General features: G+C 43.8%; 1 protein-coding gene across 1 annotated transcript; it reads right to left on the bottom strand.

Moving 5' to 3' along the window:
* Nucleotides 1-48: 48 nt before the first annotated feature.
* Nucleotides 49-27,334, bottom strand: abcg4a (ATP binding cassette subfamily G member 4a). The gene is made up of 15 exons (XM_088321073.1): nucleotides 26,520-27,334; nucleotides 20,181-20,407; nucleotides 16,172-16,289; nucleotides 15,975-16,107; nucleotides 15,854-15,904; nucleotides 12,306-12,451; nucleotides 12,107-12,230; nucleotides 10,056-10,170; nucleotides 9,842-9,981; nucleotides 9,516-9,614; nucleotides 8,163-8,331; nucleotides 8,000-8,100; nucleotides 7,767-7,925; nucleotides 3,992-4,110; nucleotides 49-3,930 (listed from the first exon to the last, which is right to left on the bottom strand). Exons 2-15 carry the CDS (start codon nucleotides 20,404-20,406, stop codon nucleotides 3,705-3,707), a joined length of 1,926 nt encoding a protein of 641 aa, XP_088177199.1. The 5' UTR covers nucleotide 20,407; nucleotides 26,520-27,334; the 3' UTR covers nucleotides 49-3,704.
* Nucleotides 27,335-27,935: the final 601 nt, after the last annotated feature.

Below are 27,935 nucleotides of genomic sequence, written 5' to 3'. Positions count from 1 at the left end.
ACAGGTGGGAGTCAGGGTCGAAAAAGGCTTGCCTAGCGTTAACTGAGGTTCGCAGACGGACTGACCATATTTGACAGATAGGAGTGGGTTCAAATAGGGACAGGGAGCCAATCAGAGTCCGAGGCCGTTGGCGCCAAAGGAGCGGGCACGCGTGATTCACATCGGTAATCATGACAAAAACCTTTAAATCAAAACATAAACTGTTCTTTATATTATTCTTAATAGATGGCAATTTATAATTCTTATAATGTCCAGTTCTTGAGTAAAAAAATGGCCATTGAGGCCAGACGATTCCGGTACTTAAATGTAATTAAAATGCAAGGATGCTGATACCTGGTATGATGTTTATCTATCATTTTCTTTTTCAAGAATATTTGTGTTTTATAATTTAAGAAAAAAAATAGTAAATTTTATTTAATTTTTTGAACAAAAACGTACATTTTAAAAAGTCCCGTGTCATGTACTACATGATATAAAGCTTTATTTTTTCATTCTAATAGAGATACAGTGGAACTTCGGTTTTCGAACGCCTCTCAGTTCGAACAAATCGGAGTCGGACCAAAAATTTGGAGAAATTCTTGCTTTGCTGTTCGGTCAAAAAATGGGGGTTCGAATGCCGGTAATAAGTGAGTGCGTACGCTTGGGTGCCATGCTGAGTGGCGTACTCGTGTTTTAGCCCCTTATTATGCCTCCCAAGAAAGTCAGTGCAAGCAGCAAAGTTGCTACAGGTGAAAAAAGAAAAGTAGTGCGTACAACTATTGCATTCAAGAAAGAAATAATAGCCAAATATCAAGGAGGTGTGCGAGTGTCTGATCTTGCTTGCGCCTTCTGCTGACCACCACAAAGGTAAGAAATCCTATTCATAATTCTTTTCTTTATCCTTTTTTTATTTTTACACATTCATGTTAGCGTAATCTTTCGTACGGAAGATTACGATAACGCGAACGTACGATTAGCCCGGGTTAGCTTTATGTTAACGTTAAACATTCAAGGTAAACATTCAGGGTGTTGGAACAGAGCCCAACATTTAGGGTGTTGGAACGGAGCCCCCTTTCCAATGGACCGCTCACCACTTGTTGTGGAGACCCGGGGGCTAAATGACTTGTAAACGACCTGATTTTTTCATTTTTACACGTTCACGTTAGCGTCATCTTTCGTACGGAAGATGACGATAACGCGAACGTACGATTAGCCTGGGTTAGCTTGATGTTTATGTTAAACATTCAAAGTAAACATTCAGGGTGTTGGAACGGATTAAAACGATTGACATTATTTTTAATGGGAAAAAATATTTCGGTGATCGAACGAATGGGTTTTCGAACAGGATTCTTGTAAGGTATATTACATGTAGTTATTTGTAATTTTCTCAATTACTCACGTTACAAATGGCTCTGATGGAATATACTTGATTTCATACTATTTTTATGACTTATTCTCTATATTTCTACTCTTTCATATGATTTTGTTTAAGAACATGCATACTTTCAGTCTTTATTTTGAAGGGTACAGGAAACTCATCATGGTATGTTTTTACAACTGCTTGACTTCTTCTAAATATAAACAATCGCGTCACTTGGCCACGAAGAGAAAGAGGAGTCATTCGAAGGAGTGGGTCCGTTTTTCTCCCCGCGGTTACTGGGGCCCTCCTGTTGATATCAAACCTGCATCTTCCTTGACTCTCATATCAGCCAGAGATTAATATCCCAAATTAATCTGTCAGTTCTGGAACGGATTATGGTCGAGGACCGAGGTTCCACTGGTTACGTTAAAATCTAGTCAAATAAAAAATGTTGCTTAAATGAGGAAGGTTTTCTGCCATAAATGTAATTTTTTGCAGTGTGAGTTTGTGTGTGTGTGTGTGTATAAGACAGAAAGACAGACGGATGCGATATACTGCAAGTTGTGTGCGCAAACATCCAGCGCTAAAGCAGACAAAGCTTGCATCATTCGAGTTCAGAGGCACACAATCAGCCCAGCCAGCATTTCAAGTATCGAGCATTGTTTTGGGAAAACAAGATAGCGGGAAGGTGGAATTCCATCCGAGCTCATCCGGGAAGGGGAAGGGGAAGGGGAAGGCGAAAGTATCGTCCCATTACTTGGAGGGATTGCTTCAAACGAGTAAAAGCGATTCAATGAGCGTCTTTTATTTTGTTTTTTTCGGCTACTTTTCCAAAGTGTAGCTTGTTCTTTTCATAGGATAGCCCTCTGCATCAGGCTGGAAGCAGCAGCCATGCCTGTTGTTCTCCAAGGACGTCTCCGTGAATGGAAATAAGAAGTGTTTTGGCAGCAAATGAGCAAGACTCACTCATGACATCTTCACGAATCTCTTATGCTTCGTCTGATTGTTCATCTTTCGTGACAAGCCAAATAGGATCCGTCTAGGGGGTAGGGGTGTCAAACTCATTTGAACTCGGGGGCCACACGATAGAACAAACATTCTGTCGGGGGCCGGACTAGGTGATTCAAGAGAAAGAAAAAGAGATGAAGAAATAAGAGAAAGAGGGAGGGAAAATGAGAAAGGGCAGGACTAAGAAAGAAAAAGAGAGAGAGGGAGAGAGCGTGAGAAACAAAAGATAAAAAGTCGTGAGAGAAGGGGAAAAGAAAGGGAGAGGAAGAGAGAAATCCAAAAAGAAATAGAAAGACAGAAGGAGAGAAAAGAGAAAAGAAAGCGCGAAGGGTAGGAAGAGAGAAAGAAAGAAAAGGAAAAAAGGAAGTTAGAGCTAAAGAGGTTGAAAGACACACAGAGAGAAAGAGACAAAAAGCAACAAAGGAAAAGAAAAAGAAAAACACAGTGAGTGAAAGAGAAAGAGACAGAGTGGGAGAAAAGGGGTGGAAGAAAGAGAGAGAGAGAGAGAGAGAGAGAGAGAGAGAAAGAGAAAGAGGGAGGGAAAATGAGAGGGGGTGGGACTAAGAAAGAAAAAGAGAGTGAGGGAGAGAGTGTGAGAAACAAAAGATAAAAAGTTGTGAGAGAAAAGAGAAAAGAAAGTGCAAAGGGTAGGAAGAGAGAAAGAGAAAAGAGAGAAAAGGAAAAATGGAAGTTAGAGCAAAAGAGGTTAAAAGACACAGAGAGATAAAGAGACAAAGAGCAACAAAGAAGGAGAAAAAGAGACACAGATAGTGAAAGAGACAGAGAGAGAGAGAGTGGGAGAAAAGTGGTGGAGAGAGAGAGAGAGAGAGACAGAGAGAGAGAAAGAAACACAAGTACAGTGTCTTTGTTCGAGGCACCTGGCTTTGGCAACATCAACCTGCAGCTTGTTTTTCTCTTGCGCTTCTCTGAGTGTTGTCTCGCGGGCCGGATTCAATCCCTTAGCCGGCCTGATCTGGCCCGCGGGCCGCCTGTTTGACACCCGTGGTCTAGGGGTAGGGGAAGTCACTCGGTGGCAGTCGGTGTGTGGCGATCGCATCCCCGAAAAAGTTAGGATTGAAAGGATAAGCTGACGAAAGGTCTGGCACTTTCTGCGGTCACTGCAGGAATGTATTCTTCTCAAAACGGGTTCCATGAAAATCTCGGTATCGGGTGGTAAAAAATACTCGGTGCGCCGCTTTCCTTGAGAACAAGCATCCCTTCCAGATTCTTACCTATGTTCAACATGCTCTCCGTATCTTTCTTATACGTACGGTGAAGATGACTGAAAACGGATTCCTCGGCGGAGGACAACTCAGGATAAAGAAGAATAAAGTGAAGAACCGGGACTTTCTTGCCCTCAACGCTCGGACTTGACTTTGTACCGGAGCACAAAGTAAGTGGCCAGTCTGAGGACCAGGAAGAAAACCCCCAGCACCATGAAGTCCACGTAGAGCTTGGCGTCCTCCACGTCCAGTAGCTGCAGGACCTCCTCCGGTTTTTGGAATTTACACACGAGGCCCGGACAGTCGAGCTCGGTGCGGTTCATCCCGTATATGGAGAGTATGACTCCCTCGAAGCCGTACCTGCAATTTGCAAAAGGTGAGCAGAAGTCTCCGAACTTGATCCAAATCAAATGGTACGTACCTGACATAAGACACGTAGGAGCTCCATTGCAAGTATTTTGGAATGGTGTCAAAATTGACAAAGAAGCCAGAGAAGAGTAACACGGGAATGGCCGTCACCGGACCTACGAATGTGGCTACCTGTGCAAAAAAACACACGTAGCATCCACAGCTTCTTAGACATTGGTCTTGAGCAGTGTTCAGGAACAGGAGAGCAAAAACGTGGAAGTGAGTCGTAAGCCGGAATAGGAGAGAAGACGTGGTGGGGGACAAAAAGAGGTCGGAAGCCGGGACGGGAGAGCAGGCGGGGTCAGAATCAAGAACGGGTCGAAGCCGGGGAACAGACGGGAGCAAAAAAAACAGGACAGGTAGGAGTAAGGGTTGAAAAAGGCTTGCCTAGTGTTAACTGAGGTTCACAGACAGACTGACAAAAGGAGACAGACAGGACTGGGGACAAACACTGATCGTGAGCAGTGTTCCCTCTAAGCTGCGCGCGTGCGCAATTGCGCACTGCTCGCCCATTCTCAGCGCACAAGAAAATCGAGCCAGCGCACAAAAATCAGGGCTCAAAATGACTCATTAAGAAGCGACTTAAGTCAAAGTTACAGTGCATGAAGGTCAAAATACACGGGTTCCCCTGACGTTGTGTCCTAAATGCGGTATTTTGAAGTCGAGTCGAAGTAGAACGAAGTGGAGTAGAGTCTGTCTCCGGCTTCGACCCGTTTTGATCCCGACCACGTCTGCTCTCCCGTCTCGGCTTACGACCTCTTTTTGTCCCCGACTACGTCTACTCTCCCGTTCTGGCGTACGACTCGCTTCCGACACCGACCACGCCTTGCTCTCCCAGTCCCGGCTACCGACCCGTTTTTTTCTGTCCCCGACACCGCCATCGCTCGCTACGGAGCACCATCTGAGTGCAAGAGCGAATTGCTTCCCACGTCCAGACAACACCAGATCGTGGGTGCAACCCTTTCCTCTAATAAAACTTGCGAGAAACAAAACGCAATTGGGTCCTGTTTCCGTTCTGGCCCTGACATATCGGCGTGAACCGGCAGTTTTTCTGATATGAGATAACTAGCTTATCCCAGCTGTCTTTGGCGAGTGGCAAAGGGACACCCTGAACTGTCACGAATCAGGACCCAAATGCGTAGCGTTAACCACAAGTTTATTGATAGAAAGAGGAAGGGCAGCGCCCGCGATCCGGTGCTCGCTGGATGCAGGAAGTGGATCTTCCGGAGCGGGAGATGGCGGTGTGGAGAACGAAAAAAAACAGGTCGACAGCCGGGACAGGAGAGCAAAAACGCGGTTGGGATCAAAAACAGGTCTGAGCCGGAGACAATTGGGGCGATCAGGAACGCATTGGTGGAAAAACGGGTGCACAAACGGGACAGGCGGGAGTCAGGGTCAAAATGCTTGCCTTGTAACAACAGAGGTTCGCTGACGGACTGACAACCGGAGAGTGACAGGACTGGCCTTAAAAAAGTCAACCAATCAGGTAGCCCGCGGCAGCTGGCGCCAAATGAGCGGGCACAGGTCATGGTAATCAGTAATTATGACATGAACTGGTTGCCAGCCAGTCACAGGGCACATTTATTTTACACACTAATTACATTAAGTTACATTTGTAACCTTCATCAGACCTTATGACGACAACCTTTACACTAATGTGGCCCTCAATGAAAATGAATTTGACAAACTTGCCTTATTCTAAGGCAGGGGTGTCAAACTCATTTTAACTCAGGGGCCACACGATAGAACAAATATTCTGTCGGGGGCCGGACTAGTAGATTCAAGAGAAAGAAAAAGAGAGATAAAGAAATAAGAGAAAGAGGGAGGGACAAAGAAAGAAAAAGAGACAGAGGAAGAGAGCGTGAGAAATAAAAGACATAAAAAGTCCTGAGAGAGGGTGAACAGAAAGGGAGAGGAAGAAAGAAATCCAAAGAGAAATAGAAAGACAGAAGCAGAGAAAGGAGAAAAGAAAGTGCAAAGGGTAGGAAGAGAGAAAGAGAAAAGAGAGAAAGGGTAAAAAGAAAGGTAGAGCAAAATAAGTTAAAAAGACACAGAGAGAAAGAGACAAAGAGCAACAAAGGAAGAGAAAAAGAGAGACAGAGAGTGAAAGAGACAGAGACAGAGTAGGAGAAAAGGGCTGGAAAAGTGTCAGGTTTTCAATGTAAATCTCGAATTTCTGTCTCAAGGTAATTAGCTTGTTTTTATATTACTAAATATAAAAACAATGTTTCTCGTACACACACACACACACACACACACACACACACACACATGAAGTAACGTTTCAATAATCAGTCTAATTGCATCTCTTGTACGTTTATCAATCTTATATTCTCTTATTTTGAAGTCGTGTTTATGTGTTTAATGTTTTCACTGACGTGAAATAAACCACGCCCCCCTGGGGGCGGCCTCTTTTTCCTCTGGGAACCATCATGAGAGCCTCGTGTGAGTACTTGCTCCTACTATCACGGGTAATATATTAACATTATATGTATTTTATTTGGGTAAATATGGCCACCAAATAGTCTTAACAATGATTGACTTTAACAAAAAGAGAGAGAGAAAGAGAGAGAGAGAAAGAGAGAGAGAGAGAGAGAGAAAGAAATACATGTACAGTGTCTTTGTTCGAGGCACCTGGCTTTGGCAACATCAAGTTGACATATTTCAACCTGTAGCTCGTTTTTCTCTTGCGCTTCTTTGAGTGTTGTCTCCCAGGCCGCATGTCTGACACCTATGTTCTAGTGCACAGGTGTCAAAGAGGCGGCCCGCGGGCCAGATCAGGCCCGCTAAGGGATTGAATCCGGCCCGCGAGACAACACTCAGAGAAACGCAAGAGAAAAACAAGCTGCAGGTTGAAATATGTCAACTTGATGTTGCCAAAGCCAGGTGCCTCGAACAAAGACATTGTACTTTTATTTATTTATCTCTCTCTCTCTCTCTCTCTCTCTCTCTCTCTCTCTCTCTCTCTCTCTCTCTCTCTCTCTCTCTCTCTCTCTCTCTCTCTCTCTCTCTCTCTCTCTCTCTCTTTCTCTTCCACCCTTTTTCTCCCACTCTCTGTCTCTTTCACTCTCTGTGTCTCTCTTTTTCTCTTCCTTTGTTGCTCTTTGTCTCTTTCTCTCTCTCTCTGTCTTTTTGACTTCTTTTGCTTTAACTTCCTTTTTTCCTTTTCTCTTCTTCTGTCTTTCTCTTTTCTCTCCTTCTTTCTTTCTATTTCTCTTTGGATTTATTTCTTCCTCTCTCTCTCTCTCTCTCTCTCTCTCTCTCTCTCTCTCTCTCTCTCTCTCTCTCTCTCTCTCTCTCTCTCTCTCTCTCACCCCTTTCTCCCACTCTCTGTCTCTTTCACTCTCTGTCTCTCTTTTTTTCTTCCTTTGTTGCTCTTTGTCTCTCTCTCTTTGTGTCATTTTAACTTCTTTTGCTCTAACTTCCCTTTTTCCTTTTCTCTCTTTTCTCTTTCTCTCTTCCTACCCTTCGCGCTTTTTCTCTTTTCTCTCCTTCTGTCTTTCTATTTCTCTTTGGATTTCTTTCTTCCTCTCCCTTTCTTTACCCCTCTCTCACGACTTCTCTTTTTATCTCTTTTGTTTCTCACGCTCTCTCTTTTTCTTTCTTTGTCCCGCCCTCTCTCCTTTTCCCTCCCTCCTTCTCTTATTTCTTTATCTCTCTTTTTCTTTCTCTGCTAGTCCGGCCCCCGGCAGAATGTTTGTTCTATCGTGTGGCCCCCGACTTCAAATGAGTTTGACACCCCTGTTCTAAGGCGATACAAAGAGGGACAGGAAATTTCCGGAAATGACCTGCAGAGATGTGGAGGCAGCACCGATAAGGAGTCCCAGAGACTGGGCTACCAGGGCTGTGGATGTGGACAAAGCCATGAAGAGCAAGTAGCGGGCAGCTTCCGGGGGCTGTTCTGTCATCCAGTATACAATACTGCAGTACATAATGGGACATATCACCTGGAAATCAGGTAACAAGTTAGTATTCTTGCCTATTTCTACCAGATCGAAATGCCGATTCTGCACCACATTACCTGAAAGGGAACGTCGGCCATTGTTTTTGCCAAGTAGTAGGCCTTCAGGCTGTACCAGTAGTTGAGATGTTCCCTCATAAAGACGGACATTTCCATGGGAACTGCGGAAGCCAAAACATCAATAAGCCAAATGGAATTTCCAGGCGGCGGCGAGACGTCTTACAGGTGAGGACGGTGGGCATCAGGGCGGCAAACATGAGAAAGAGCATGGAGAAGAAGAGGAAACCCGTGTTGTTGAAGACTTTGCTGGCGTCGTTTCCGATTTTCAGATAAAGTAGACCGATGAGCACGCCTACCGACAAATGGGACATCACTCGCAGGTGGGTCAGCACCTAGGAAACCGTCGCATGTGCTTTTACTTGATCCGCAGCATCATTATATATATACAGTGGAACCTCGCTAGTTCGCGGATCCACTTTTGCGGGTTCAGAGCTTCACGGGTCTAAAAAATATTCCTTACCTTCTCAATAAAAGCATTTATTGACTTGACGCCATTGAGCGCGAGCTTATGTCAACTGAGGACACGGTGTGGACACTCTTATTGTGAAGGGGAGGGGGGGAGGCCCTGACACAATGCTTAGTCATGGTAAGTTACCGCTTCGCTCACCCCCCCCCCCTCCTTTAACTCCTCCCACCTCACCCCCTTCTTATGTGGCGCTGTTTATCATGGAGGAACTCGGCGACGTAAGTATATTCTCTTCTGTCGCATTTCATCTCAAGTTTGACTTTATTATACCAAAAGCGAGCGGTCGTTTGAACCACCTAAACACGGCTAATTGTGTGCGGTTTCGTGTATTTGTTGTAAAAGCCGTTGGATGCCGCTAGCTAAAGTATGTTGTTATTGTCAGAAGGTAGCTCTTTCATTTTCATTAAAATCAACACAGACCATTTTCACCGGGAATTGATTTAGGTTTTTATGTTCAGTATTATTATGCCAATGGCGTTCCTTCGACCTATTCTACTCTAGTCTTGTTTTTTACATATTCTTTATTTTTAAACTATTCTATATATTTACCTTGTATTATACACTACCATATCTTTTTTAATCTATTCTTTTAATTCTTTTAATCTATTATCATTATTGAGAGTTTGCGTGTCAAATGATTTCTTGTATGTATCATGTTTATGGTTTATACTGGCTGAATAAATAAATACAATACAAATACAATAACGTGCATGACTCCCCATTTCCCGTAAAATAAAAGCGTGTATGAGAAACGTCACGCGTTTGGGTCCTGATCCTGTTCTGGTTCATGACAAAAATGGTAAGATTTCATATATTTATGGAAAATAATGAGGATACATTTTCTGGCTTATACTTTATGGACATTTTTCTATTTAAATGTTTCATGAAAAAGGGGTGAGTAATTTAGTAAAATGTCCATTAATATTTCTCAAATTTGCTACCTTTTCTGTCAATGGGTTAAGAATAGTATTTTTTTCCGATATTTATTAAGATCCTTCATGATTATTTTTCTTGCTTTGCCCACTTGGAAGAATTTGAAATGAGATTTACCGTGTCCCTGCATATCATCACGAAGGTTCTTTTGAAGAGGATGCAGAATTGTGTGAAAGTACTGGTTGCAAAACTGTGTTTCTCAAGTGTTCCTGTATCCTGTGAAGAGACGAACACAGTAAAAACATCAGAAATGCATGCAATTAATTATCCCTAAAAAAAAAGACATTTCATTGTAAATAATATAATAGAATATAGAATAGAATATAAAATGGGTTGAACATATTGTGACAGCGAAATTGGACGTGGCACTCCAGTTTCACATTTTACAGTGAGGATAAAAGAAAACAAAGATGAAGTAGAAGATGCTCTTGTTTGCAACTCACACTGTGGCACTGAGACGGACAGGAGGAGTCACTTTTGTCTGCAGAGTTCTTCTTCCCCTCATCCGAGCAAAGTCCACCTTGGACCGCCTCGAACAGCACCGGGTTCAAGTCCCCGTATTCTCCTGACGCCACCTCGATGACTGGCGGAAAAACCGAAAAGATCACGCGAGGCCTCCACGGATGCTCTTACCATCGAGATGGTCCTTGAACTCACTGAAATCGGCAGGATTGTGATACGTTGGGCAGTGGAGGCCCAAGTTCTTCAGATAAGGGATCAGGTAAGGGACTGTACCCTTGTAGATGCATTGACCTTGACTCAGGATGTATAACTACAAGAAAAAAAAAATCCAACCATCATTTTAAACTTGTGAGATGGAACCAAAATTCCCACTGCTCAGGGTCTGGAGAGATTATAAATGTTTTATTTTTATTTTGACAGAATTATTTCCATCTGGACAATAAGGCTAGCAACAAGGTGCACCCATAAACCCAAACTGTCCAGAAATTTGCCCCTTAAATACCGGAAAACGCTTTGGCTATAATTGAAAATGGATGTCTACAATTAAATTATACTGCATATGGTAACTGCTCTGCCTTTGGGAAACATACAGTGTGATCTTATGAGTTTAATGTTCACTCTTCTGGTTAATATGTCAATTGTTTGTTGCTAACTGCACAAAATATTATTGGCAATATATTATATATATTATATATATATATATATATATATATATATATATATATATATATATATATATATATAGTATGTCACAAACATTTTCATATATTGTTTAATAAAACATCTCTTAAGCAACGTAGCTTGACACAATTAAAAAAAAAGAAGTACTGGCTTACTGGACTGGTCTGGTCTGATGAGATCATTTATTTTTCAGTTGTTGTGAAGCATATGTGTAGCAACCAGGTAAGGAGTACCTAATGTCAAGCATGGTGTTGGGAATGTCATGGTTTGGGGCTGCATGAGTGCAACTGGAGTTGGGCGTTGCATTTCATGAAGGGAACCGAAAGGATGTACTATGAAAAATTGGAGCAGTGAATGATCCTTTCCCTCCAGAAACTGGGTTGCAGGGCAATGTTCAAGCCTGACAATGACCACAAAATACACTTCTAAGATGACTATGGCTTTTCCACAGGGACAATATAGCAGACCCCTGGTCTAGAGTATTTTTCTATGTGATTTTAAGTGAAAATATAATCATGTGCCTTATTTTACGAGAAAAACAAGTGAAAATGGTTTTAAAAAACGAAAAACTATGGACATTTCAAAATACAGTCATAAAAACATGGGTCTATTTTTCTATTATTTATATTATTTTATTGCTATAATATTTGAAACAGATTTTTTGTTGTTGTTTTATGGGTATTAATTCCAAAGTAACTTACTGGGGGCCGAAAACCAGTCTTACTTCAAGGTATTTGGCACCAGTAAATGGGCCTGTTTGTAGGCAATATCCTTATTGCCAGTATGAATGAGGTTATAAAACTTCCTCAGGCCTTTTATACCTACTTTGGTGTCTTATGTGAATATGAATATCTATTTCATGAACAAATGAGGACAATTGCAAATTCAACAAAAAACAATGCAAATTCACTTGCTATGATTGGCCTATCATGCTCAGATGACTTGCCTTTATTTTAGGATTGAAGGGGTGAAGTTATATACTATTTTATACACTGTTTTATCTTACATAAAGTCAAATATACTTGTTCTAAAATCTGACTTCAGTGTTTCAGGGCAAACTCTGAGAGAAGGCTGTCGTAAATGTTTTCTTTGGTATCAGTCTGTGCAGATAACAATGATTTGTCACTTCGCCTGGGGGGGTTCGAATGTGTGTGTCGTGCCCCATTTTGTCCGGAGCGTGATGACGTACCACCCTTCTCCCAAGCTTCAAAGGACGATTGGGAAATTTGCGTCAACACGGCACGGACCAATCAGCCAGCGGCTTAGTCTTGGGGCGTGAACATTTCATCGCCATGAGTCATAAAAGTGGGCAACCTGAAAGCCCCCGTTGTCTTTCTACACACGATTGTAAATTGGCAAGGAAGAAAGATCCGATGTGTTTAACTCTTTGATTCGGTTAATAAATTAATATGCGGACTATACTCGGCTCAATAATTTCTCCGACTTTTGGGCATGCTCCAACTGTAAGGGTTTAGACAAGACACGTGAAGTGTCTTCGGAGTCAGATTTCAGTTTAAGAAATGTTAAACAGGGGGCAATACAAAAAAAAGACAGAAAGATCTCACTTTGTCGAACATCTCAAAGAGCTTGGCGCTCGGCTGATGAATTGTACATATGATGGTCCGTCCTCCCTGAGCCAGAGACTTCATGAGGGAAACCACTTGGAAACACGAGGCACTGTCCAGCCCGCTGCACCCCCCCCAAAAAAAGCCAGAGGCGTGAGCATAAAAGTGTGCGGAGTTTGGAAGAAACGAGACGGTTCACCTGGTGGGCTCATCGAAGAACATGACTGGAGGGTTGTTGACCAGCTCGAGGGCAATGGCCAACCTTTTGCATTGGCCCCCCGAAAGGGAGTTAGTTCGTGTTGGTGCACAGTCCAGAAGCCCCAGAGCGGTCAGAATCTCGTGCACCTGAAACAAAAAATAAGAGATATGCTCTCATTCAGTTTTGCAAGAGCAGATACAATTTTTGAGGTAGTTAACATAGTTTCACCAAAAAATTGAGAAATATAAAAAGGTTTAAAATGTCTTACAATAAGCCAAAATTAAATAAGCAATTGGTGAAAATTTGTATATGTAGTAGTATTTTTACAAATAACCTAATAGATATTTATAAATTATCATCTGTCATGATTACTGATGTGACTAAGCTGTGCCCGCTCCTTTGGCGCCAACTGCTGCGGGCTCTGATATGGCACCCGATCAGTATTTGTACCCAGTCCTGTCCGTCTCCTTTTGTCAGTCCGTCTGCGAACCTCAGTTAACACTAGGCAAGCCTTTTTCGACCCTGACTCCTACCTGTCCTGTTTTCAATGCTCTCGTCTGTTACCCAGCTTTGACCTGTTTTTGATCCTGACCACGTCTGCTCTCCCGTCCCGGCTTTTGACTTCTTTTCGTCCCTGACCACGTCTTCTCTCCTATTCCAGCTTGCGACCCGCTTCCGATTTTTTGCTCTCCTGCTCCGGTTACTGACCCGTTTTTCCATCCCCGACACCGCCATCGCTCGTCACGGAAGATCCACTTCCGCGTTCAGAGCACAATCCGAGTTTCAGAGAGACCTGCTTCCCTCGTCCAGCAATCACCGGATGGTGGGGGCAACCCTTTCCCTTTCTTCCAATAAAACATGTGAGAAACACAACGCAAGTGGGTCTGTTCTGGTCCTGACATTATCATCAATCCAGTATTTACAGTTTTTCGCAATTACTTTAGTACGTTTCTCTGCTCGGACTTTTTCAAAACTACAAAGCTGATTCTGTCATCTTGGTCACAATGAATGATCGAATCGTCTCACCTCCCGCAACATTGAGTCATGAGTTCATTTCATTTGCTTTTAAATGCAAAATGATTGAAAACATTAACAGAATATGTCAACATGTGTCCTCTTTTCAAAAAAATTTCATTACGTATTTTCAAAATCAGTCTTGAATTGGTATTTTGCTACCAGGTGAATCTCTTTCTCCCACAATGGTTTCTTCACCCCTATTCTCATCATGGGGCCTTACAACACGGAACGTCTTGTCAATTTTCTAGACACTCTCTACAGGGTCCTCCTTCCTGAGTAGGAGAGGGATCAGATTAGGGATAACCTGACAACATTTGTAATAGATTGGGACAATGTCAGATTACGCCACAACATAATCAGGGAATGGTTTTCAACCCACAACCCAATGATAATGGAGTTCCTCCCACCATACTCCCCATTCTTCAATCCCATCGAAGATTTTTTTCTCCACCTGGAAATGGAAGCTGTAAAATTGCAAGCCTCACATTAAAATGACTTTTCTGGAGGTCATGAATTCAGAATGCAGTAACCCTAACCCTAACCCTAACCCAAATGCCCGATTCTTCCTGCAGGGTTATGGAACTACTTGAGTATCATAAATTCCGGATTATAAGCCGCTACTTCTTTCCCAAACATTCAACCCTGCGGCTTATTCAGTGATTTAGGGCTTAACAGCCGCCAGCGGCGCTGGAGTACATAAGGTAAGATTTAGACCGGTGGAATATATGCGAGTGTGTTGTTAGCGTGTTTTTGAATAAAGGAGCGTAGGACGACGTCTATCTGACAAAGTCTCTTACTTATACTGGGGAAGACGACTTTAATGGCGTCAATTATAAGGAAGAAGATGAGCACGGTTTTCCATGATTTTTGCAAGTACCGTATTTTCTTTTAACAGATCCGTTTCTTTGTGTTGCGAGCGTGTTCCTAGTAGCGTTTTGCTACCCTTCACAGGCACGGTTTGGGATGAAAGTTATAATATTATTATTAAAGCTTTGAAAACTCTCTCGGTGTACCGTCTTTCTTTGTAAATATGTGTAACCATGTATAATATGTATTTGCAACTGTATATTTTTGTAATGTATTTATTTTAGATACTTATTCTGATATGTTTTCCACAGGCGAATCAAAAAGAAGGGGCGAATACAACGGGGGCTGAAGGGAAGTGGAGTAAAGGTGAGACGTGTTTGTGGACGCAGCGGACAATAGTGGATATATATTTTTCCCACCCTTACCTTTGGAAATATACATTTTTTTTCCTTGGATTATTTTCAACGGGACCCGGACTCTGCACATCTGCGTCGTATCTTAAGTACCGGTATCATTTTACGTTCAATTTGCCGGCTGTTGTTTTTGGACTGTGTGCTTCATATTCAGTTACAATTGCGGGACTCAAAGTCGGGTTTGGGGTAATTTCGCGATTGTATTACATGTTTTAATGTGGGCACAAGCGGCTTATATACAGGTGCGGCTTGTGTAAGTACAAGAGTGGTTAGCCTCTTAAAATGTGGTGGGTGCGGCTTATAATCAGGTGCGCTCTATAGTCCGGAATTTACGGTACATATGTTTAGGAGATAAATTATACTTGTTCAAATCTAACTTAAAGCATTCCAATTCGGCTCTATGAACAGTCTACTGTGTAGTAGTATCATTCCATCATCTTAAATGAAAGAAACTATGGCAAAAATCCATGAAGTCTCAGAATTTGTGGACAGGAATCACCCAGAACGGGTCACTATTTTGGGCTATTGCTTATTACGTTGATGTCTGCTTTGCACATTTTCGACAGGTTGGCAATAAACAGTCAAAGCAGACGTCATTTGATCAGTTTTTCAAAAAACTCGAGGCAAAAAACACTGCCGGAACCAGTAAACAAGGAGGCCAGTTAAAAGGTCAATTAATATTTTTTCCTATTACCTTTATTCTTTTTTTTTAATGTGCCTCTTGTTTTATGATTATTGTGTAGTAATCTCATTTTAATATGTATTTGTTTCATGTCAAGTCACAATTCAAATTTTTTTGTACCTCCATAATCACAAGATCTCAAAGTACTGCAAATGTTACAATTATTAAACCATTCACTGATCTGAAACCAACATGCCTGCAAGGAAAAACGCAAAACCTCAGCATGAGGAAAATAAAAAACCTTGAGAAGGGGCCTCACGAGTGGTACTCCCCCTTCTAGGATGACCGGGGTGCAATAGATTTAGCATTGGGTATGTTCTAATGCTCTTTTAGGATTTATTTGAAAGAAAATCATACTTTTGCAGAGCTGGGAACGGATTAGCGCATTTACATTCAAAAGGCCTCTCTACTTACAAATGTTTCAGGTTACAAAGCTGAACAAATTATATCCGTAAGTAGAGGTACCACTGAACTGCCAATTTAGGCATCAAGCTAATTTAACTTAAAAGAAAAAATTGAATGGGTTCAATATTTCAAAATTTTCAAGGGACCGTGTGCCTCGAGATTTTCTTTCATGAAAAAAGTTTGCTTCGGTTCAAAAAACGTTGAGAAACATTGCCTTAACTCACCAGTTCCTTTTTCACCTGCATGCTCTCATTGAGTTTCAGATTGGCAGAGACCTATTAGGGAGAGAAGACAAATTTTCTCCACCACTTCCATCCTATGTTCAACTGTTTCGAATAAGCTCACCATCATGGCCTCCCTGGTGGTCAGGTGCGGCAGCAGCATGTCGTCCTGCATGATGTAGCAAGACATTTTTCGAAACGTCCGCAAGTCTCTCGGGCGTCCGTTGACCAGGATTTGTCCTTTCATGCCGGTCTCTCTGCATCCAAAGTACGAATGAAACGTTCGGTCCCAAGGTTCTGTCGACGGTTGAACGGGCTTACCTGTAGCCTGCCAGGATATTCATTAAGGTGGACTTGCCGGCCCCTGAGGGCCCCATGATACCGATCAGTTCCCGGCTATTGAATCTTCCGGAGAGGCACTTGAGGAGGGCTTTGTAACCTGGTCAAGAGGAAAAACGGATTATGTTGCTTCAATGATCACACACTTAAAACGTTGATTTAATTCAATGATATTTTAGGAAGGTCGCAGTAATAGATCCAACCATCCATCCATTGTCTGCACCGCTTATCCTCAGTAGGGTCGCAGGGGTGCTGGAGCCCATCCCAGCTATCTTCAAGCAGTGGGCAGGGGACACCCTCAACTGCTTGCCAGCCAATCACAGAGGCGGACAATTCACTTGCTCATTCACACCTAGGGAAGATTTGGACCGGCCAATTCACCTGAAATGCATGTCTTTGGAATGTGGGAGGAAACCGGAGTGGCCGGAGGAAACCCACGCAAGCACGGGGAGAACATGCAAACTCCACACAGGAAGGTTCGACCTCCTGACCTCGGAACTGTGGTGCACACCTGCTAACCACTGCCCTGTCGTGCTGCCCCAGTAATAAATCCAAGATGACAAAAAAAAAAATTTTTTTTTAGAGTTGTTGGTGTCATGATTACCGATTTGGATCACTTGGTTCCGCTCATTTGGCGCCAGCCGCTGCGGGCTACCTGATTGGTTCCCTGTCTTCTTTTAAGCTCTGTCCTGTCACTCTACGGTTGTCAGCAAACTTCTGTTGTTACAAGGCAAGCATTTTGACCCTGACTCCTGCCTGTCCTGTTTTTGCACCTGTTTTTCCACCCGTCCTTTCCTGATCTCCATGTTTGTCTTCGGCTCCGACCTGTTTTTCATTCCGACCACGTCTGCTCTCCCGTCCCGGGTTACGACCCGGTTTTCGATCCCGACCACGTTTTTGCTCTCCTGTCCCGGCTATCGACCTGTTTTTTCCGTCCTTGACACCGCCATCTCCCGCTACGGAAGATACACTTCCGTATTCAGATTCCGATCCGATTGCATGAGCGGCCTGCTTCCCGCGTTCAACGAAAACCTTCCTCTTTCTATCAATAAACTTGTGTTTAACTCTACGCATTTGGGTCCTGATTCCGTTCTGGTTGTGTCAGTTGTACTTGAATGCGATTCCCCTTTAATAGCCTTGGCGTTGTTCAATTTTAATTTATTTATAAAATGGAACTAAAAACAGGACGTCACGAATTACTGGAAAATGAAGCCGCAATGGACAGTCTCGGTGGTTTACTCGATCCCCGTCGCGAAGGAAAGGTTTCTCCTTGTTGCGGGAGCTGCATACTGATGATCCAGACAAGAGCTGTTTCTCGCGCACGATCATGATTTTTATCAGTATGACACTGCAGGGACATCGTGTCTCACTCAGCCAGATGTCAGGAAGAGCAACTTGATGTCAAAAACGGACCCACGCACAGGAAATAAGAGTGGTGTCCAATGTTCCCTCTAAGCTGCGCGCAAGAAAATCTAGCCAGCGCACAAAAATCAGGGCTCCAAATTGCTCATTAAGAAGTGAATTAAGTCAAACTTACAGTGCATGAAGGTCAAAATACACGGGTTCCCCTGACGTTGTGTCCTAAATGCGGTATTTGGAAGTCAATCTCGAAGTCGAACGAAGTTGAGTAAAGTCGTTAGAGTTTTTTGAGAACCGGCTTCTTCGGCTCGGCTCACTAAAGAGAACCGACTCTTTCGGGCCCCAAACGGCTCTTCAGGTTGTTTTTGCTTCTTTAATCCCTACACGACCAAATATTATGTAAAATTGTGCAAAAAAATGACTTAAAGGAAGGGGGGAATAGAACAAAAAAGAAAAAAAATACCAAAATGGAAAAGTAGTGAAAAGCTGAGAAAAAATAAACAAAAGGAAGAGAAAAAAAGAAGGAAAAATTTAGAAAAAGCCAGAAAAAAAGAAAAGAAACAAACAAAGGGAAAAAAAAGTAAATAGAGAACAAAAAGAAAAAGTAAAAGCTAAGAATAAATAAACACAATGAGATTTTTTTTAAAAGGAATTAAAAAAAAAAAGAAAAAAACCAGGGAAAAAGAAAAAAAAAGTTTGTGTTGCATTCAAATAATTTCCAATCTTGTTGCCAACGTTGTACTTCCACTTAAAAATGTGATTAAATACAGTTGTGTATCGTGCAACCGACTCAATAAGCCCCCCAAAATGTTAGTATTATGCGACTAAAGATACCAGGAAAAAAAAGAAATGAAAATCTTGTGAAAGAATTGTAAAAACAAATGACGTTTGTAGGCAATCGTACATGAGTCAGTTCATTCAAAAGTGAAAAATAATTTTACATTGCCAGAAACTCAGCAAAATGTAACGTGATGTCAAGTTTTGGACATGTTTGATAATCAATTATCTTGCCACACTTGGGATTGCCGTTGCTCACTGTTGTTTCAAGCGTTGCTTACCAACCTTGTGAGAACGCTCAGACTCCTGCAAAATTACAGGGAACATTGGTTGCATCCATCTTTGTCACTTTGATAATAGGCTTATATAGATACATACAGTATGTGCTGCGTTCACTATAAGGCTTATATAAGGCTTTTCATTTTTGCGGCTCCTGAAAAATTTGTTTTTTTGTTTTTTTGGTCCAATATGTCAAGTCATGTTTGTTTGGGACGCCCTTAAGCACGAGGAATCTCAAAGGGCTGCACAGACCACAGACTATTATGACAGCATCCCCTGATCTAAAACCTACACGAGGGCAAGGAAAAACTCAAAAACCTCAACCTGAAGAAAATGAAGAAACCTTGAGAAGGGACCGCACAATCTTTTTGAATCAATGCAATCGGGATTCAGGGCTAACCACTCTACTGAGACAGCCCTGATTAAGGTAACCAATGATCTTCTACTGGCAATGGACTCCGGCGCTTCATCACTCTTGCTGCTGCTGGACCATAGTGCTGCCTTTGACACTGTGGACCATAAAATCTTACTAGAACGGTTGGAAAAATGGATCGGTCTCTCAGGAACCGTCCTCTTATGGTTCAGTTCCTACCACTCAGATAGGACGCACTGTGTTAAATAGGGCGAAATGACATCCGAGCCCTTTAGTGTGACCTGCGGTGTTCCGCAGGGTTCAGTACTTGGCCCCCTTCTTTTCAGCATTGACATGCTTCCATGAGGTGATATTATTCGCAAGTAGTTTCCATTGCTACGTAGATGACCCTCAACTGTCTCTTCCGATGGAAAACTGTGGAAATTTGGAGGCCTGCCTCACTGAGAAAAGAATGGATGGCACTCAACTTCTTGCGCCTTAACTCTGAAAAGACCGAAATGTTCGTTATCGGTCCGTCTAAATGCTGTGACTGCTGTGAACATTGACAAATGTAATATCACCCAGAGAATTTAGGGCTCTTTTGACATTTTGGGGTGCTGACCCCTGGGCTAGCTTGTTGTTCTGCCTGCAAACCCTGTGCACAATCACAATTCTGGACCATTTAGGAGTTCTGGGTGGGTTTTATAGTCTGGAAAAGACTGGTGAATATTGTTTGGAAGATTGTATCTTTCTTCAAGACAGCCTCATTAAGAGAAAGTGTCACCGAGCTAAGGAGCCAGAAGAAAAGACAAAAAACGCATACAGAAAGAGCAGGACGGATCTGATGAGCCAAGGAAAAACAGTATTGACTTTCTCTCAATACTTCCTGTCCGCACCGCTCGACTTTACCAAGCTCCGCCCCTAATAAATACACATACCAACCCGGTTCTTCTTGCCGCCTGAAATAAATCACGTCCAGCGATACTTAAGTGCACATGAACACACCCGGGCCCGCCTTGTTAAACCAACAAAAGATCAACGAGGCTCCCTTTGCCAGTAAGTCACGATGACCTCTCGTAATAACGGCGCCGTTCATATTTCATCGGCCGATCAATGGCGTCTGACTCACCCGCGGCGCAGGAAAACCAGATGCAAATACTGTAAGCATCAGCGAGCGTAAATTATTTACTACGGCGGAACATTCCGGGTGGGACGGCGTAGTACCTCGCCTCCTCCACCAGGGGCCCTCGCGGATGGTGTAAGACAACTCGTTGAACTCCAGGTCCACGGCGGAGCGTCGAGGGAGGTGTGTGAAGCGCTGGGCCTCGGTGATGTGGTTCTCCACCTTCTTCAGGTGGGTGAGCAGGGGCGCCTCCGGAGGGGCTCCGCCGGGGAGTTTGGTCTCCTCCATGGGGATGCTGACCGAGACTTGCTCCGTCCTCTCCGCCATGCTGCGAGAGGAGAAGGGATAATGGCACTACGGATAAGTAGACATTGTGGACGAAAATCGATAATCACCACCACCTGCAAAAATATCTTAATCATGAGATGTTAACCTCTTTAATGCCATCCATCCATCCATTACCTGCACTGCTTATCCTCAGTAGGGCCGCGGGGGTGCTGGAGCCCATCCCAGCTATTTTCAGGCAGTGGGCAAGGGACACCCTGAACTGCCTGCCAGCCAATCGCAGGGCACACAGGGACAGACGACTCACTCGCTCATTCACACCCAGGGGCAATTACTCACTCGCTCAATCACACCCAGGAGCAATTACTCACTCGCTCATTCACACCTAGGGACCATTTGGACCGGCCAATTAACCCGATATTCATGTTTTTGGAATGTGGGAAGAAACCAGAGTGCCCGGAGGAAACCCACGCAAGCACGGGGAGAACATACAAACTCCGCACAGGAAGTCCGGTAGCTGGATTTGAACCCACACAGGAGGTTCCCAAGACCTTAGAACTGTGTCGCACACGCGCTAACTTGTATTCAATCATATAAAATCCTTTATAGTCAATGTATAAAATCCTTCAATACTAATCCTTGTTTTTACAAAACATACCTCTAATTAGGTAACGATGATACAATCACATTTTTTTTTTATGCCCGACCATAAGTAGGCTTGTACTTGTCTGTCATTTCAAGCCTACACAGCTGCTAATCTGTACCTCTGTTTTTTTTGTTTTTTGTTTTTGTTTTTTTTGTCATTGCACTACTGGCAGTTCTCTTACACCTAGCCACTCCTTTGCACATCTGTTCTACTCTGCACTACCGTACTCCAGTGTTGTTATTGTATAGTGACTTGTTTACCTGACTGCCCATTTTGCACATCTGGTGAGCTGCTCCTCTTGCACTCTTTGCACTACTGTATAATACTCATAGCTATAAATATTGAGTATATTATTAGTATTTCAATACTCCAACTCAATACTACATATTTATATCTGTACATTCAAAGAAACTGTGCGGGTCAGATGTATTGACATTTCGTTCTGAATATACGTGTACAAGAATGACAATAAAGTAGATCTGAATCTGAATCCAAAAATCTGAAACCTATGGCTCAAGAGCCATATAGGACTATTTCCACGAGTAGATAGGCCTCGGAGACAAAGTTGATACCAACTAATTTTCTCGACGTCGTCCTAAATTTCCTTGATTTAAGCCTTTTGTGTACGCAAAGCAGAGTCAGCACTGAATAACTTGGTGGTACTGTCCAGTTTATCAGCATACATGACTTTGCCATGGAATCCTGTTATGATAAAAACCCACAGAAAAAACTGTAAATATAACCCTAACCCTTGCAATAGACCTATTTGTCGCAGGAGTCAAAAGAATACTCCGCTTGTGAAGAAACCCAGCCTTCGTTTCTGCTAGTCCGATGCTAAAATGTCACGTTGTGCGTTTGTAAGCCAGAATCGGAGAAAAAACATCCGTAAAACGATCGGAAATTGAAATATTACAGGATCCCAGCAGACGCCTCTGTTCAAAGCAAAAGAAGAGATCTCAAAAGATTGGACCGAGGCACTCATCAAAACGGCTCGGGTTACGGCGCACACTTCATATTAAGTAAGCGAATTTCAATTTTTTATAACTGTTGCTATTACTTATTCTATCGTCTAAGTCTTTTTCTTAGCTTCCATGGCAACATTATCTAGCATTTACCAGCACTTCACCCCAAATTGGGTCGGATGTATCGACATTTTGTTCTGTTTCCACGTGTACAAGAATGACAATAAAGCAGATCTGAATCTGAATCTCTGAATCTGAGTGCAGGGAGTAAACGCACACTCCGCCCCGTCTCGTCTCGGGCGGAGCTCACACTGGAATATGTCCGCACGAAGGACCTTGACCGGGGCTCTTCTATTGATCACCATTGCCATTAGTGAATTTCCATTAGCGCGGGCCCCGTGCAACGGACTTTAATGGCCTCTTACTCAGACGAAGGCCTGTCGGATCATCGTGTGTGGCGCCCACCGCCCGGACACGTGAGCACACGGGGCCCATAAGGATGAAATATGCCTATTAATCATTATCCGTCATTTTTCTTTTTTTTTCACAACTGGTTATCCTGGCGCGTGAGCCGGAGCTGATTTAGGGCAAGGGGCGGAGCGGTCCCTGAACCGGAGTCACCGGCAGGGACACTCGCAATCACATCTTGGAGCTTTAATGCAGGGCAGGAAAATGTGTTATCATTTTGAATACCGTATTTTCCGCACTATAAGGCGCACATAAAATCAGATTTATTTTTTTTACTATGCGCCTTATAATCCGGTGCGCCTTATATATGGATCAATATTGAATTGCAAGGTATAGCAACTAAGAGAAGCAGCCACCGACTCCATTTTTCGCGTAGAAGAAGTGCGCTGTGCATACTTGGAAATATTAAACAACGATTCTCTTTTATTTGTGCGTTTCTATAAAGACCCTGAAATGGCTCCTATTAAGGGACACGCTTACAACGCAGAGTTTAAACTCAAGGCGATCGGTCACGCAGTAGAACACGGAAATAGAGCAGCAGCGAGAGAGTTTAACATTAATGAATCGATGGTGCGGAAGTGGAGGAAGCATGAGGATAAGCTGCGCCAAGTAAGATAGACTAAACAAAGTTTCCGTGGCAATAAAAGCGAGATGGCCACAGTTAGAGGACACACTTGAACAGTGGGTTGTTGAACAAAGAGCAGCAAGTACAAGTGTCAGTACAATCACTATTCGAATGAAGGCAACAGCGCTGGCACGGGAACTTAACATTAAAGAATTCAGAGGTGATCCTACTTGGTGTGTGTTTACGTTTTACATTTTACAGTTATTATGTTATTGCTTTATTGTTATTCTTTTGCACTTGTTGTTTTTGCACATTATGAGTGTCACTCTATTGCAATTGCACTAACGTTTCATTTACCATAACAGTATCGGACGTTTTTTTGCGTGTTGACTAAATGGAGGAAAAGTAAAATGATGTACCTTGATGTTGTTCAAACATGTTAAAGATGTGTCACGAAATTGCTTTACCTCAGAGAAAATAATAAAACAGCTGTTCATTCATTTTGGGAGTGAATGGAGTTGTGGAAAGCTTGTTTGTTATCTATTAATAAAGTTTGACTGACCTATCTGACTGTTTTGTTGACATTCCCTTTAGCGCGGCACCATCTAACGGTTGCATAACGTAACTACATCCTCTACTGTAGCCAAGTCAAGTCACATTTATTTATGACGCCCTTAATCACAAAAATGTCTCGAAGGACTGCACAGGATTGCAATTACAAAATGGCACAATTACCTGATCTTAAACCAGCATGCACTCATAGCGCCTTATAATGCGGTGCGCCTTATGTATGGAAAAAGTTTTAAAATATATCGTTCATTGAAGGTGCGCCTTATAGTGCAGAAAATACGGCAAATGTTTTTTCCTCCGTTGAAGACAAGAATCGAAATGTTCTGAGACTGAAATTGTCAGGACCAGAACGGAAACAGAACCCAATTGCGTATGTTCCTCTCAAGTTTTATTGAAGGAAGAGAAAGGTGTCAAGAAGCAGAGCGGGAAACAGGAAAAAAGGACCCATTCGCATAGACGTACTCACAATTTATTGGGGGGAGGATGAGGAGGGTGCGCACACTCGATCCGGGGATCGATGGTCGCGGAGTGGATTAGAAATCCAAACAAAAGAAAAGTTGTCAAAAACAAACAAACGGATCAGACCAAAAACAAAACAGGATCAAATACGGGCAGATTCACAGAACTAGGCATTTAACAGAAGTCTCACGGAGTTTAACCAGGTTTAACAAACGTTCCAGCAAGGCACTGTCATGTCCTGCACGGTTGTCATGGCATCCAGCTAGCCCCGCCCCTTGACACCGGCTGAGACGCATTGAACTGATTGTTTGTGGAGTACTTAAACTCTTCTTTTGGGACTACCCGTGGCCAGACCATTTCTTTACCTTGTTGAAGACCTGTTCATGCCTGTTTGTCATTTTGATTGCCTTTGAATCTATTTTGTTTTGTTTTTGGTCCGTTTGTGTGTTGGACAACTTTTATTTCTCAATTAAAGTGACGGATCGGCTACGCAAATGAGTTCTGACTTCCTGCTTCCTGGTCCGTTTCGTGACAGGCACAGTACAAAGGAGCGCGCTTAAGTACTCCAAGAGCAATCAGTCCAATGCGTCTCAGCCGGTGTCGAGGGGCGGGGCCAGCTGGGCGCCATGACAACCGTGCAGGACATGACGAAAGGGTTGCACCCACGATCCAGCGATTGCTGGATGCGGGAAGCAGGTCGCTCGGAACGCGGAAGATCCACTTCCGCGGCCAGCGACGGCGGTGTCTGGGACGGAAAAACAGCTCCTAAGCCGGGACGGAAGAGTAGACATGGTTGGGATGGAAAACGTGTCGTAAGTCGGGACGGGAGAGCAGACGTGGTCAGGGTCAAAACGGGTCGTAGCCAGAGACAAACGGGCACAAAAACGGGACAGGCAGGAGTCAGGATCGAAAAAAAGCTTGCCATGTAAACTCAGAGATTTGCAGATGGACTGACAAAAGGGGACAGATAGGAGTTGGTTTAAATGGGGACAGAGAGGCAATCAGAGTCCGAGGCAGTTGGCGCCAAAGGAGACAGAAATAAGCTCTACCACAGGGGTCCCCAATCTTTTCTGCACTATAAACCTGTCTAATGTCTGACAATTTTCTCGCGGACTAACCCAATGAAAATATGAGTAATAATAACAATAATAATAACCCTAAATCCACTTTGCAATCACTAGACCACTAGGGACGTCGATGACACAGGAAAAGGCATTAGGTAGTAGAAGTGGATCTTCCATAGCGAGCGATGGCGGTGTCAGGGGCGGAAAACTGGTCGGTAGCCGGGACTGGGAGAGCAAGACGTGGTCGGGGTCGGAAACGAGTCGTAAGCCGGAACGGGAAAGCAGACGTGATCAGGATCAAAACAGGTTGTAAGTCGGGATGGGAGAGCAGACGTGGTCAGAATCAAAACGGGTCGTAGCCGGAGAAAAACGGGACAGGCAGGAGTCAGGATCGAAAAAAAGCTCGCCGTGTAAACTCAGAGATTTGCAGATGGACTGACAACAGGGGACAGAAAGCAGTGGGTTTAAATAGTGACAGGGAGCCAATCAGAACCCGCGGCCCTGTCTTCCCTAGTGATTAAAATTTGACGCTCTCACTGCCACGATCTGTGTTTGATTAACGTTGCATTCAAATAATGTTGTGGAAATGTGGTCAGTAATATCGTTGCTCAAATACGGTAATATACTGATATACTGTTGGGCAAATAAGTCCAACTCAACAACAACAACTAGTGGAAAAAAATGTGTTCCTTAAAAGTGAAACTTGTGCTCCCGTACCCATTACAGCCAGGCATGATGTTTTTCTAAAATGCTACTCCAAAAACGCAGCTCAACATCCAAATCTTCTCTCGCTCCATTCAAACTCGTACTCGCGCTGCTGTTTTGGGTGAACAATTCACCCGCATCCTGTGCTGATCCGGTGATGACGTAGGCTGGGAAGGGGTCTGGAACGTGCACCCAAACTTTGGGTTGTTTTGGGGATGATAGAAAGCAACGAGCACAAAATACGACTACATTTTTTTCTTTTTGTGCGTCCCGGTACCAAATGACCCAAGACCCGGTACTGATCCGTGGCCCGGTAGATGCGGGACACTGTCAAGTCAAGTCATTTTTATTTGTTCGGCCCTTAATCACAAATAGTCTCAAGGGGCTGCAAAGGTCATTGCACAGACTATTATGACACCATCCCCTGATCTGGAACCAACATGAGGGCAAGGAAAAACTCAAAAACCTCCACGTGAGGAAAATGAAGAAACCTTGAAAAGGATCCCCCTTTCAGGATTTCCAGACAGCAAAGGATGTTGCAATTACAAATAATACAGAGATATTGTCCACATAAAATCTAGGTTATTCATATGCTATAGAGTAGAAGTGTATTTTAAACTTAGATTTCAACATTTCCACTGAGGTTGCTCACTAATCATGCTTGTTTGCATATAGCCCACAAAAGACATTCCTTCACGTCCCACGCGCACACTTACTTAATGTCGTATGTCGAAACGAACAAGCGAGCCGCCTGTTTTCCCTCCCGGGGCGGGATAGCAACAGTCCACAGCAGATCCCTTCAGGTCCAAAAACATCAGAAACGCTAAGAAGTGATCCTGTTGCCTCGCAGCTCCAAATGAAAACGACAACAATCCGATTGCGCACGAGGTGGTCGGCTGCTTCTCGCCAAAAGAAGTCCCGGGGTGCGGCTGCCCAATCACGGTGTCATCACAGTCATCACCGTCATCCCGCATCCTCTGCACAAGCAACTCCCGAGATGAATATAACGGCCCTGTTTTTTTTCGTTTCAGCTTCTCCGTGCGCGCTTCATCCCGATTCCCGAGATGGAGGATGAGGGGGGGAGGGATTTCGTGAACGGTTCCTCGGATGGAACTCAAGTGCTGCTGCAACGGTAGCTCGACGGACGGACGCTCACTGGGTGCAGTTTGCTAAAGGGGCTTGCAGGGCGTTGTTGCGGGAAAACGACGCCATTCGTTCCGAACCGAGGTTCCTGATGCCATCCGTCCAAAATGCACGAGCGCAAAATCCAGTCTCATCAAAACATTCGCCCGATTTCTATTATGGAAGTGCGTCAACGATCCCTCTTTCTCTCCAGCGGCCCCACCTGCGCAGCGGCCCGGTGCTGATGCTGCTGCAGTGGCCGGGTTATTTTCGGTAAATCAGGCGGGGTTACTCGCGGTCAAGTGGGCCCTCGCCCACCCCCGCGCCTCACGAGGACACCCATTTCTTCTCTAGCCTTTTTTTTCTTCTCTATTTGGATGCCTGCTCCTTGCATCCATCATGTGTGCGATTGAATTTGCCAAGTGTCAAACTCAAGGTCCCAGGGCCAGATCTGGTCACCGTGGTACTTAATATGGTCCGCCACCACAAATCATGTGCAAGGGCCAATCTCAATTGCTTTCTAGACGATGTAATTGTAGGAAGAAGGGAGAAACGCTACTACTTTTCGGTTTGATGAGTTGTAAAATGAAAAGAGGAAACATCCACCCACCCATAATCTGCACCGCTTATCCTCAGTAGGGTCGCGGGGGTGCTGGAGCCCATCCCAGCCATCTTCGGGCAGTGGGCAGGGGACATCCTTTACTGGTTTCAGGGCACACAGGGACAGACAATCCGCTCACTCATTCACACCTAGGGACAATTTCGACCGGCCAATTAACCTATTATGCATGTTTTTGGAATGTGGGAGGAAACAGGGAGAACATGCAAACCCCGCACAGGTTGCAGTAACTGGACTTGAACCCTGAACCTTTGCACCACACGGCTGCGTGCTAACCAACCAGCTGCAGTGCTGCCCTTCTAATAGTATAGTCTCAAAAATGCACGTTTAATAATATATCCATGCATGATCTGCGCCGCTTATCCTCAGTAGGGTCACGGGGGTGCTGGAG

This window comes from Urocampus carinirostris, chromosome 17, assembly GCF_059441175.1.
Source record: "Urocampus carinirostris isolate Australia breed hairy pipefish chromosome 17, RoL_Ucar_1.0, whole genome shotgun sequence".
In the NCBI taxonomy this organism is placed as follows: Eukaryota; Metazoa; Chordata; class Actinopteri; order Syngnathiformes; family Syngnathidae; genus Urocampus; species Urocampus carinirostris.
The sequence above is the reverse complement of the archived record's forward strand: the minus strand, read 5'-3'. Positions and strand labels throughout refer to the sequence as shown.